Source organism: Stegastes partitus, unplaced genomic scaffold (genome assembly GCF_000690725.1).
Source record: "Stegastes partitus isolate 25-593 unplaced genomic scaffold, Stegastes_partitus-1.0.2 Scaffold1365, whole genome shotgun sequence".
Classification (NCBI taxonomy): Eukaryota; Metazoa; Chordata; class Actinopteri; family Pomacentridae; genus Stegastes; species Stegastes partitus.
In genome coordinates this window covers 169,798-183,638 of record NW_007579096.1, presented here as the reverse complement: position 1 = coordinate 183,638, position 13,841 = coordinate 169,798, and the positions used below count along the sequence as shown (strand labels likewise).

Sequence of the window (13,841 nt, the reverse complement as noted above, 5' to 3'; positions counted from 1 at the left end):
GTGTAGATGCAAGTGGGGTGTGTTTATTTCAGCTGTGCTTTGAGGCTATGCTTTGAGTTCCCACACCCCCGCACATGCTCACCACACACACACACACACACACACACACACACACAGCTAAACAAAGTCAGTGATGTTGAGAAATAAACTCTCTGTGCCAAATGTCTTTTTTTTTTTTTTTGAGTCTTTGTAAATATCTAACTTCCTGTCTTTCTTCCCAGCCAATAGGAGGACTGGGAGGAGTTACCAGGCAACTGAATGATCCTGAACTCTATCAAATTAAAGTCGAAAGAGGATAAAGAGCTGATAATAAGATACAATTGAAAGACAGCGAAAGTAACACAGGAGGAAGCTGAGTTGAAAAAGAAGGGATGTTTTTGAACAATCATTCAGAGGTAAACATGACAATGCACTTATTAACTTTTTAGAAATTAGTCAGTTAATCTAAAGTTGCAATGCAATTAGTTTACAGAGTTGAAAGAAGAAAGAGTTGAGGAACATACTTCAGGTGAAGGCCAGGCCTTGTAGAGAGCTGGCTGTTGAGTACTTGCTAGAGTCCACAAATGTTTGATCTGGTTGAGAGAGGCAGGAATGGAGAAATGGTAAGAAACGGGTGACAGGTCAGAGGAATACAAAGGTTAGAAGTCAAGAGAGAGAAGGAGAAAAAAACAAACGTTAATCCAAACGGTGAAGTAGTACAAGAAGAAGAGTTGGATAAAATTGTTCATACGGTTTCTCACCAGAAAAAAAGACCCCTTAAAAGGCTTAAAACGGCCCATGTTTACATTTCCTTGTCTCATTACAGTCACTGGTTGGTTGCAAACCTCTTAATGTAAACATCCTGTGTTTACATTAAGAAGCAAATGTGGACATCACATGATGCTCATATATAATTTTGTAAAAAGTTCCATGAAGGAGGCGGGGACGGATGATTGGGCTTTCAAAGCACATGATCTAGAAACTAAAGATTGACTTCTGTGTCCTGTTTTCTTCCTCAACAGTCAACTTTGGCTTTAATAGTTAGAATTATTGTGACCATAGATGTGTCACAGAAACAATAAAATAAGTCCATTTTGATACACAAATACAGGCCTTTTTTTTGTATGAAATTTGAATTTTTCAGCATCATCATCATTCTTCTTTTAATTTCAACATCCCCACAATCTGTCCCCATCTAAAAGTCTGGCATAGAGTTGGTTAAGTGAGACCTTTGCTATGTGGATCATTTATTAGTAGAAGAGAATAGATTCATATAGGGGCCACCTTTTGATAATCTACATCTAGTGCCAACACGAGCCATTACTAGTTTACTCGCTGGTAAGTTTTATCAGTCAGTTTAACAAGCTATTTTAGTCATAAAATTAGAGATAATTTTACCCCAGAAAAAATAACAGCACAAGTTCACTACGTTCACTACCAGATCTTGTTTTCTGTTTCTTCTGTAGACTAACAAGACTGTAGCAATGCTAACGGCTCTGCAATTAGGCACAGCAGTACCTTTTAATTGTGAGCTAAATGCTATTGTAAGTTTTACATGCTGCTGTTTAGTTGGTGTAATTTGTAGGTGCAGTTAAACATCTTAACCCCCTGAACCCCAAACCTTGCCAACAACGTCAAAATTACACCATTTATCAGAGCCAGAAACTGTGAAAACAGAAAGAATTGCTGGATTTTCAACTTTCTGCAGGTCCAGGAACTACTCATCTGTGACATACTGTTCCATCAGAAAACTTGACCAACTCTATACTTAAAATTGTGATATTTAATCCAAAAACACTTTATTTTACATGTTTTATTTAAAACCTGTTCTTCCCCAAAATAAACAGTTTGCTCTAACAATATTCTTTTAAAAAAAACAACAAAAAAAAGAAACTTCTGAGCTCTTCAGTGCAACCATGAAGCCAAGAGTGACAAAGCTGTGACCAACATTCACACAACAAAAATTTAGAGTGTTTTGGCTGAACTAGACTGAACTGCAGGCTGTGCTTACACAGAGCAGACAAGAGACTAATATGAAAACACCGAGAGCAACACCGCACTCACACGCTCAACATTTCTGACTCCTCTTTACTTCTACCTATGGCTGTGCTGTTTCCATGCAGGTGCAGGACTTTATGTTGCAGTGAAATATTCGTGCACAGTGAGTAAAAAAAATGCCCCAAAGCTGCTTGGAATTTAGAGTGTTAATGTAGTGTGTTAGCATGCTGGTTTGTTAGTATTTTGTCAATTTCTCAAAGTATTAAATTAAGATTTTCACCAAATGGGGCTGCTAAATGAAACATTTGGAGAAAATCAAAGTTATTACAGTTCATCCTGAGCGAGGCGTGAATTTCTGCACCAAATTACGTTGCAATTCATTCAGTAACTTTGTGATATTTTACTAATAAACATTTAGTGACTTTGGTGAACATAGCAAAATGTAAAGGCAATCAAATATTTTTTCATGGTCCAAAGGGGGGGACTGATCTATAAACTAAAACATGGAGTGTATGTGTTACCATCTGATCAGGTACTGCGATAAGAGTGAGAGAAGTGAAACAACACAGACTGAAAACATTTGCAGAAAATTCACCAGAAGAGCAGAAACCTTCCTGAACGGATCTGCTGGGGAAATCCTCCCTCTAAGCATCATCTGATATACTGACATGGTAAATTACCTTGGAGCCCGTTGCCGTTGGCACTGGTGCAGGAGGGTGGAGGGGAGGAGGAGGGCCTGACCACCGGAGCGAAGGCCGACTTCTGCTTAACGGCCGCTGACACCATGTTGGCCGGAGAGAAGGAGAAGACACCAGAGGAGGAGGAGCAGTTGGAGGGAAGAGAGGTGGAGGAGGCCATGGTGGGACTGGAGGGGACAACTGGAGGAGAGGGAGAGGATTATTTTAGAGGAGAGGACAAAGAAAGAAAAAGATACGTAGAATAAGAAAAATCAGAGAAGAGGGTGGATTAAGGAAGGATTAAATGAAGAAAAGAGATAGAATTGCTTTATTAAACATCTAAACTAATGGTTTATTGTTTAATGTATTAAATGCGAACACGTTCCACTTTATCTGACACACGAAGAAGTGATACACAAAGATGTTGACGCAAAATGTTGTTAAATGTCACATTTGGGTGTAATATTTATGTGTTCAAATACTTTTGTCCATGAAATGCATTTTATAAAAGTAGATTAATATGTGCTTTATGAGAAGTGACACCACAAGTGTATTCTTCACAAATGTTGGCATCTTTATCCACCTTCATCATCATCAAACTTTAAGCAAACAACAAAAAAAAAAAATCTCGCATCTCTCTGTTTTGCTCTTTCCTTTCCTCCCTTCCTCTCACTTCTGTCTTCCTTTCTAGCTAAATGGAAATAGGACGCAATTAACCAACAGACAGAGAAGAGGTGTGGCTGTCAGATAAAAGGCAGCGAAGGGAAGGAGGGAGGAGATGGACGGAGGACAAAATGCAACTACGAGCTGCGAGTCGGTGATTGTTTTTGAAGACACTGCGACAGAAAGCCCCATGGGGGAATCTCCACACAGCAGATCTGAGAGTTTCACTTTCTGTCCGCGGATATTTTGACTGTGTGTGTGGCTGAGTGTGTGTTTGTATGTTGCACAACTCTGTTTTCATCTGGGTGTGTACGTACAGTAGGTATGTAGGCAGTGTGTACGACCTGTAATTAAAGCTATACAAGCCCATTTAAAGTAGCTTGTTTATTGAGTGAATGTGCTCAGATCCACTTACTGGCATAAGGCGAGTTGGCTGCGGAGCCATTAAGGAAAGTGGGCGAGCCTCCCAGGTTGGTCATGCCGGTGTTGTTGGCGTAGCCGTTCATGGTGCTGGTGACTGAGGTGTAACTGGTCTGCTGAGGCGTGGTGCTGGGGACGTAACCGTGAGGCGACACACTACTGCTGCTGCGCACAAAACCTGCAGGGAATGTAGTGTAGAAGAAGAAGAAGTGTAGGACAGTTGAGCAAAGCGATGGAATTACAGATCATTTCTCTTGAAGTTCTGCACAGGTTAACACTAGAAATTTCTATGAAACAGTGGTTCACATTTCCTGGTTGCAGAAATGAAATTTGCTGTACAGAAACTGCACAGACTAAACACTATAAAGGAACAGTGGGAGCATAAAGTATGTTGTGGCTAATAGATGAAAGAATAAATGGGCTTTTATTCAAAAACCAACAAGTTATAAGGTTTCATACTAACAAAGACTTCAGAGTAACTGCAAACCTTGACCAGGCTTTAAACAACATGCCATCAGAGGAAAGCCATTTAAGAAACACGTTACAGAATTTACTGTTTTGGCTCATCCAAACATCTACATGCAGTTTCTCCAGCAAGATCTCACCTTTGATTATAACATTTATCATCTCAAATCCGGACAGCTTATTTGTAAATGTCTTAAACAATACAGAATGCAAATTACATGTGTTTTACTTTAATGATGGTACTTGGTATAATGTCCCTAGAAACACAGACGAGTGACAAATTAAAGGAAAAAACAACATAAATTGTAAGGTGCTGGGCCAAAACATGCCACCAGAACAGCTTTGGTGCTTTGTGGCATTGATTCTCAGAGTCTATAGAAACTCTACTGGAGGAAGGAATGCCATTCCTCCAAAAGATATTTCCTTGTTTGGTGTTTTGATGATGCTGACGGAGAATCCTGTCTAACCCGTCGGTGCAAAGTCTGACTTAATCTTTAGTTAGCTTGAAATCTAGTGGCTGTCAAAGCTGTATGTGATAATCATCAAACCATTCAGTGACCCCTTGTGTCCAGGAGATAGGGACATTGTCTTCCTGGAAGAGACCACTCCCATTGGGGTAGAAATGTGTCATCAGAGCATAAAGGTGATCCCTCAGAACAACTTTCTACTAATTTGCAGTCATTGTTCTGTCTAAGGGGACAATTGGACACAAACCATGTTGCAAAATGTCCCACACAGCACATTGCAGTAGGGTTCAGGTTTTTCCTCTAATTTGCCACTCATCTCTAGGTTAAAGCACTAGCTTTAAGCAATGTGTGTAACATACAGTTAAATCCTAAATAACCAAGACACAAAGACATCAATGCTGTTTCCTTTCAAGTAGAAAAGTATGTTATACCGTAATGTGATGTATATTTGATGACGATTAGCACACGATATGATGATAAATGTTCTAAAGTCTCACCTTGATTGGCTTGTGAGGGTTCAGAGACGTTGACGGACAGCTGCCCTGTGAAGGAGTTGACTCCCATCATGCCGGAGTGGGTCGAGCCAGAGAGCTGAGTGTGTCCTCGTGGAACGCTGTAGAGAGCTTCTGCAATGTCTGCTGCACGTTTCAGGATGATCTCCTGCACAGAAGACGAAGAACACAGTTAGGAATAAGCTCAAAAGTGCTGCTTTTGTACTTCTTGCTTGTTCCAGACAGACACTTACCTGGTTATTGTGAGGCAAGCCGTAGAGGGCTTCTACCAGGTCAGCCGCTCTCTTCAGAATAACCTCCTAAAACAAACAGAGAGTAAAGGTCAAGATGGCAGCATTCATAACAGTTAATCACATCTATTGTAGCCTTCTTGTACTATTTTTTTTTTTTTTTTTCGCGCTTTGCTTTTGTGAGAGTGTGAAAAAACATTCACTTAAAATTCAGCTTTAAGCCAGACTGAGCGCTACACACACATATAAAGGCGGACCAACTATTCCACTTTCAGGAAAAAAATCACACATAAAAGTTATATTAAGAAAAAAAAAAAGCACATATACAATCCTTCTTCCCCTCAACACACCATCAGCCAGAATCCATTTCACCATCTACTCATGATAAACAAATTGCTCTTCGCTCCTTTTAAAGGCAGATTATCTGCTGTCAAGTCAAGTGCTTTTATGCGTCTGTGTGTCTTAATGACATCTTAAAGTGACAGGTATTTAAAATGTACTCCAAAGCCAATCTCAAGTGCTCTGCAGGCTCTTCAGCTCTGCGTTGCTGCTCGAGTCAGTGATCCGGTGAGAGCAGTTCTGATCCTGAGCTGCTCTGTTGCTGCAACCAGACAATGTTTCATGTTTACACAGGTGATATTTCAAGCTTATAATATTAAATTCAGCATTAGCAAAGGTGAGCAAATACAGAAGAAGATGTCATGGTTTGTAAGTTAGGGCTTCTAGTTTAGTTTTAATTTATTCCTGTGTTGCCTCCTTATCCACCTGTTTGTCCTTGTGTTCCTCATCTTGCATTTGCTTCATGCAGTTAGTTTTTTATGCACTTTTTGCTTCTTAGCCTGCCAGTTTTCATGTTTTCATGGATTATGTTGTATTTTTACGACTGATTTCTTTACATATGGATTTATTTTGCCCTGGATTACCAGCTGTCCTGTGCTACTTTATCCTTGTTCAGTTTTATGTTTTCTTGATTAAAGATTTGTCTTTTTATTACCACAACCTGTTAGCTGTTTGTAAATGACTTACACTTGGGTCCTTATCTGGACACTCCATGATGGAAGGTTTGGATTTAGCTCAGAGTTCTCTCATTTTTATCCAGTTATTCACATCAGTTATTCCTCAATTTGGTGTTTTTGACATTCATCTCAGTCTTTTCCTCCATCCTCCTCCTCCTCCTCATTTGCTTTCCTGATCCATTTTCACCTTTTCTCCTCCACGCTGGGATTTGTCCTCCTCATCTTCCCCACCCAACCTAACCCTCCTCCAACTCCCTTTATTGTTTCCTCCTTCTCTTCCTCACCCGCCCACCCTCTCGGTTTTCTCTCCCCTCTTTCTCTCGGCGCCCACCCCGGGGTCTAAGGTGTCTTGTTTAACAGTTAATGTGTTGTCGTTTCCACAGCGTGAGGCTGCCCGGCGACAGACAGAAAATTACTCTGTGCTTCACAGTATTAACCTGCGCTGTGTGACACGCTCGCACACACACTTATGTTTGGCTGCATGTGCTGCTCTCCTGTGAGTTTGAACATATTGCCTCTCCGTCAGTGTGTGTGAGGATATGAGAGGTCACAGAGCCAGTCAGCAGTTTTAGTGTGCCTGTCCACGGTGCTAAATTCAATCTTTTACACATTATTATGGCCAGGCTGGCTCTCTGTTAACCTCTCATTATTAGACTGGTGAGCTGAGCCACTCACACACTCGCACGGAAACCTGATCCTGAATGTTTGAGTGGTTCCAGTAAGGCCAGTAGCTGATAAACGGGAAGGAAAGATGATCCGCTGGTAACATCATCATTATCAGGTCTGCAGGCTTCTGCTGCTACATCACTCAAAGCCTCTGACTGTTGGAATCGATACACTTTGAATACTTTTTCTGTTTCTGCCTCTCATATTTAGACACACAGATATTTCCATCACCTAATTTATCTCTGTTGTGTTTGTCCATTACTAAGAAAGACGCTTTACTTCCTGCCTGATACAGATGAACATCCATCTGCACCGTGTTGATTGGAATGAGATTAACAAGGTTTCTGCTGGTTTCGTTGGCATTATTTGTGTTCCAAAACTGATTTAAAAAGTCTGAAATTTTCCAGCTTTGATGTTCCAAGGGCCTCGACTTTTGTCAGCAGGACAGCCTGCAGCAACCAATTGATTTCGATGTCAAAACCAAAGTTGTTTTTAAGCTCTTTTTGGTGAAATTGAGGACTAAGTATATATTTCAGGCAAAGACTGAAACTGGTGGAGTTGCATGATTGTTCAAATGTGATCATTTTCAAAAGAAGTCTGTATCTTGAATGAACTGGGATACAGTTGAAAAATGAAGTTGTTTTACAGCTGTCAGTTACAAACTAAACTAAAAGAGCACTTAGAGAGCAGGTCCTCCACCAAAGTCAATGATCTAGCTTGCAATTTTATGAAAAGGATTCTGGATCTGCACCAAAATTTAATGGATTCCTCCAGTGCCAGTGCACCACTTCCCTACCAAGTTTCAGGAAGTTCGGCTGGGCAGTTTTTGTATAATCCTGCTGACAAACAAACAAACAAACAGCACTATTCACATATCTCCATCTCAGTTCTTGCCTTGTCGGAAGAATATGACCCTTGCCTTTTCTGGAGCTTTTAGCTTTATCTCATGGTCTTCATTTTTAAATAAAGTTGGTTCTGTAAGTTACTTCAAGTTATGATTTAGCGAATAAGTGGACTTTTAATCAGGATGATTTTGTCAAATTTAGATGTTTTTGACATGCAAATCACCAAATGAGTGCCTACTAAGGTGTGTTGGGATCAACCTTGTCTTCATATTTCTGTCCATCACCTGCTGTCTACGTTTGCTGTTGATACGGATAAATTATGACAAGAGTGACGGAAACTGTCTCTGAAATGACTCATTTGTAATCACAGATCCCATTTTCTTTGTTTACTATAATTTCTGCAATAAAGACAGATTTTTAAAGCTTTCATCTTCGCTTGATTTATGTGATCGGCCTACATTTCATCTGTTGTCAAGTATTTATGGAATATATACCTGACATGTACTTGTCTGTCATTTCATTTTTGTGCCTTGTCAGTCTTGAAAAATAATTTTTATTTGGAAGAAGGCCATCTGATTGAATGAAGATTCAAGTTCTCGATTGAGTTCATATAACTCCACACTTTCTAAAACTTTAGTATACTCTATTTCTGTCTGCTTCAGGTAAATATAAAGACAATCTGGTTGACAGAGAAGCAGGAGGTGAGTCGAAGAAAACGCAGATCTGTTGGAAAAGAGAAAGAATAACAGGAGGTGTCTCGGTGCTTTTACTGTCTGAGTTATGACTACCACTAATGTGATAACCATACATTACACACACACATGTTGTATGCATTAGGACCAGGAAATGCTGAGCTGAGTATCCGTGGGGTCAGATTGTGTGTGTAACGTGCGTGTGGCGCGACACACACATGACTTATTCCTCCCTAATGCTGCCACATTAGCTGCTTGATCCGCTTCTAATGTGCCATTAGGGATGCCGTACATGCAGGGTCACACCTCGCACAGAGATGATGTCATGCTTTACGTGGAGGCTCACTGGGATGTTGGGCGCAATCGCACACATGCTATCGACATGCTGGCGCGCACACACATCCTTTGGGGAACATCTTCTCTGACTGAAGCGTTGTGAGATAGCGTCAGGATGTGCAGTTTCGGATTTCATGCGATGTCGATATCGGCGTGTGGATTTAAGTGTATGAATGAATGCGTGACACACTCGTACATTGAGTAGTTTCATGTGTGTCTCTTCAGGATTACTCATGTTGGTGATGCTGATGACATGACCTCAGTTATGTATGATATCATCACAATGAGTTGCATTGCGATGTCAGCTGAGTGAGTCACCGAAGGAAGTCGCTGTTCTTAGGAGGGTGACAAACACTGGACAACCTTTCCACCCTGGACGCCCAACTTCAAACACACAGAGACTTGCTCATGCTGAATAACCACCACCACTGTGAACTACAATTCAGCATAACAACACGCTGATGCATAAATATCCCAGGATTTAGCATAATCTGGTAAAAACTAAATGAAAGACACTAGTCAGTCACTCACATAGAATTTGTCTGCAGAAACTGCAGGTTAGTGTGTGTTTTGCACGAAAATGCACTAATTCTCCAGTTCAGTGACATTAAACCATTGCAGGAGAAGCAGATGCAACAAGATGGCACAATAAAAACAGTGCAAGTTAACTATAAAGCATTGATAAACAATGTGGATAACATGATAGACGTGTGGCATTTTGGTAATGTCATGTATTTATTTAAGGAACACTACAGTCTCTTTAAAATCTGATGTTTTTCTCTCCTATTTATATTTTCCAAGCTTCATGTGCTTCATAATTTATCTGTTTAATCTGTTTCCTTTGTACTTTACATTGTACAAATCATATGATAGCTCATCTTATTTGAATTTCTGGAACTCGAGCAGGTAATTCAGGGGACCTCGTTTTAATGAGCTGTGTTGACATAATAACAACTGGTAATTACACCAACTCAATTACCTGTGTAATTTAAACTAAAAATACTGATGTTATTTAATTAAAAATGAAATTGAAGTTGTAATAAATTAATTAAATTGGCTTCATAACATTTTTTCTACCTTAAGTTTGGTATTTCAAATCAATAAAACTGAAAAATGTGTGTTTATGTTACCAATTATTAGGTAAGTGGAAGTTTGAGCATATCATTAATCGTACAGGAAAGAGTATTTGCACTTACTCAATGTAATCAGTTGTCATAATTTAGAAAGATTGATGCAAACTTTTTATGTTGTTGAGAATAAACCTTTGTTTTCAGAGTGTATTTCCAATCAGACTTTTTTTTAAATGTGCAAATTGAAACTTTACATAAAGGTGGATGAAAACTATAAACCCAGATTAGACAAATACTGACATCATCTGGGCTCATAAGGGCTGAAGATAAAGGCTCCATGTATTCTGCACAGAGATATCACCTTTTATTCATTCAGCTTTATAAAACATTTTAAAACCTTAGAGGACCCTTACTTTGTTTTAGTGTAGTTTTCCTTCCAGCGCTTTTCTGCAGCAGTGAAGAAGGTTGATTCATTTCTTTGTGTATCTAAAGAGACATTTCTGCCTCTCGCTCTCTTGGCCAGTCGCCCACACAGATGATTAGCAGTAGATCAGTGTATAAACTGTTTTATAGCAAGATTTAGCTCTTGATTATGAAACATTTTCACTTCATGAATTTTTTAAACGGATTCGATGGAGTCAAGATTCTTACATTCTGAACATTTTCGCTCGTGAGCAAAGTCTATATTTGATGTAGCGTTCTCATTACTTTGATAGCTCTCAATAAAACCAGGTTAATCTGAAATAAAAACGACAAACACTACAGAAAAGTCCCAGACTCTCTACAAGGGAAATGCAGAAGTTGCGGACGGTTAAATACAATTTCACTGTACTTTTGAATGAGAAAGTGAAAGCAAAGCTTCTGTGTATTCAGGATTCACTGTTCTTATGTACAGTTACTATATGTGCACATATGGATGGATGCTGAAGAGATCACAGAGACACAAACTGGCAGCTGAATACTGGTGTGTGTGTGCGTGTGTGTGTGTGTGTGTGTGTGTAGCCGGCAAAATCCCCTGAATGTTCACTGAACAATTATAGAATCGGCTGTCCACTGGTAATCCTTTCACACACTCCACTGCTCCGTCTGTCTGTCTGCCTGTCTGTCTGTCTCCTCTACACTGCTGGCAACAAACTCTTATAACTTCAATAAATGGGCTGATCGATACTTAAGACGAGCGGCTGTGTGTGTGCGTGTGTGTGTGTGTGTGTGTGTGTGTGTGTTGCCAAACTAAACACCCCAGTATATTCCACCACCCACCTATATCAGCACACGCCGACATTTTAACCTTCAAAAGCAAAAGAATATTTTCACGTTGCTCCTAAACGCATCCAAATAACACAGATAAGACACGTGCAATCTCTCTCTTCCTTTCTCACACAAACACACAGTGACTGCTGGTGGGCAGCAGTAATAAAGTCTTGGGTTTGATCGACCACAAGGCTACACAATGATGAATTACCCAGCAATGCAAACACACACACACACACACACAGAAACAGATACAAGCATGTAAGAGGAACCTTGTTCTAAACTGAGAACATCTACAGTACAACACAGCTAGCATCAAATGAAAGCACAGCTGTCCAACTTAGGGTCACGTGTTCAGGGAAAGCTTCAGTTTAAAAGCTTTCTGTCGTCAGAACCAAGGAGCTGTTTTTTGTGAATTAGCTCCACGGTTGCTGTTAGGCTCGGAGGAATGCAGGACGGACCGGAGATCATCGACGCAGAGGCAGTGAGAGATGAGTTGAGACGAATTGTGGTGATAAAGTGGGATTACAGACTTGTTTCTCCTGGATCCTTTGTCATTCACTGGCCGCCGGTTCCAATTTCAAATGCAAACCGTTTTCAAGGTTTTTCATCTTGTGTGCTATGACTGAAAAAACAGTGACATGTCTCTTTGTGTGAACTTGTTATCTTATATCTCAGTTCCCATGATCCAGAAGAACTCAGTCTGCATCTCATCACAAGGGAAAAGTTACTCCCTGTTTGGCTCTGATTAATCTGTGTGTCATCCACGGGTTCAATCTGATACCTGATCAATGCGTCCAGCTACTCTGGTTGCATCTGCAGCAGCTTGACTGTTCTCATTGTAGCTTTGCCTGGAAATATCTTGTGTGACATCATGTTGCCTATAATAAGCTTGACCGGCTCTCCATGGGAGCAAAAACAAAAAAGCATGATCATATAAAACAGGCCTCAAAAAACTAAGTGCCAATGTTGCTTTAATAGTGCAAAGTGCTTTATGGTGGATTGGGGTCAGAAGTGATATCAATTTTGGTTCTTGAGACATTTATGGACCTATTTATTTCCAATAATGTGCTCGTTTGTTTTATTCCACAAACATGAGCCACTAAAGAAAATATGTTGACTGCAGCTGACTGCAGAACCGATGCAGTAAACACTAATTAATTTGTTATGTAGAGTATTTTGGCATTGAGGAATGCACATGAAGTGTACGTACAAATTTCAGGCAAATCAACAAATATTGCTAATTAGCTAAGCAGCGACTTTTTCCACACTCTTGACATGTTTCACGGAAACATCCAGCTCAAAATACACATCTGACCTGCTCAGCTCAAATTATCCAAAAAGAAGTGTGAAGATAAGGCTCATAATTTATGTTCCCTTTACATTAAAGCAGAAACACAAACAGAAGAAAATGCAGAAACAGTGCATATTCTGTGTTAATAAGTTGTGTATCATACTCACACATCATGCAGATTGTGTGTTTGCGTGCATGTTTATGCATGAAAAGATGACTCTGGTCTGACTCAGACTTTACCAGAAGGTGGAACTAACATCACTTATGATATCACACGCTTCAGGTTGCGAACCTCATTTCCAGCACCGGTTTTTCTGCAGCTCTCATTGCATTTATTGTAAGTTGAAACAGGACAGGCCTGCTCGCGGAGAAAAGCTTTTAAAAGAGTTAAATCAACACTGAAGGCTTGACGACTTCATTCCTTCACTCCATCAGCGACTCCAGCAGCGCTTTGAAAAATTTATGCCGTATTTGTGTTAGACTTAGAAAAAATAAATACACTTTCAATCTGCAGAGTGCACATTAACAACAAATGGAGCATAGATGTTAAATTACCCCAAATTGTTCAATGTCTACAACATTGCATTTTTAAAACTCTATTCTTCCTCTTGTGGGAAACACTTGGAGCAAATAAGAAATGACTCCCATGTTCCAGGGGAGTGACTGGAAGCAGTGATCTTAATACCAGCACACTGTCAAGGTTTTGTTTTTTTATACCTTTTATCTATGAAAATGAAACTCTCAGACCTTCCCTGATACAAGACATGGGATTCCATGGATGTATTTTTACAATATAAAGCTGGGGCTTTGAAAATAAAACTCCACTTGTGTCCTAAAACGTGCCTACTTTAGGTGTATCCCTTCAAAGCAAAAGCAAAACTGAACTGAAAGAGACAACTGGAACAGATTTTAATGAAGGTTATATGCCTGCTGTGGTCAACTGTTCTCCCAGTTTATTATTTCAAAACAACAGGTAAAACTGTCAGTACTTGAGGTAGGGAAAGAGTATGATTGTGGGTTCAAGTATTTGTAGGGTGTAATTCCATATCTATGATGAGATTTAAACTCCTGTCAGATGTGCTGCAACACCATCGACCAGCCTGAGCATCTTACTTTTATATAATTTACTACATAAAATATCACTTCAAGGACAATCGTCATGATCTCTGGCACCCCTAAAGGTTGTGTACTTAGTCCCATGCTGTTCTCATTATACACCCAAGACTGTGTTGCCAGAAATGTGAATATTTCAAGTTCTCA

General features: G+C 39.9%; 1 protein-coding gene across 4 annotated transcripts in view; it reads right to left on the bottom strand.

Annotated features, from left to right (window-relative positions):
- LOC103370065 (transcription factor COE1-like) overlaps nt 1-13,841 on the bottom strand; it is a 100,810-nt gene that overhangs the window by 5,949 nt on the left and 81,020 nt on the right. For 2 of the 4 annotated variants that reach the window (XM_008298974.1, XM_008298975.1), the window contains exons 12-16: nt 5,415-5,480; nt 5,167-5,329; nt 3,733-3,915; nt 2,658-2,855; nt 504-572 (exon numbers count right to left, since the gene is read on the bottom strand). In XM_008298974.1, the coding sequence (XP_008297196.1) occupies nt 505-572; nt 2,658-2,855; nt 3,733-3,915; nt 5,167-5,329; nt 5,415-5,480 (678 nt within the window). In that variant the 3' untranslated portion in view covers nt 504. The remainder of the gene's footprint in view (nt 1-503; nt 573-2,657; nt 2,856-3,732; nt 3,916-5,166; nt 5,330-5,414; nt 5,481-13,841) is intronic. The other 2 variants (XM_008298976.1, XM_008298977.1) reach the window with 1 other exon arrangement.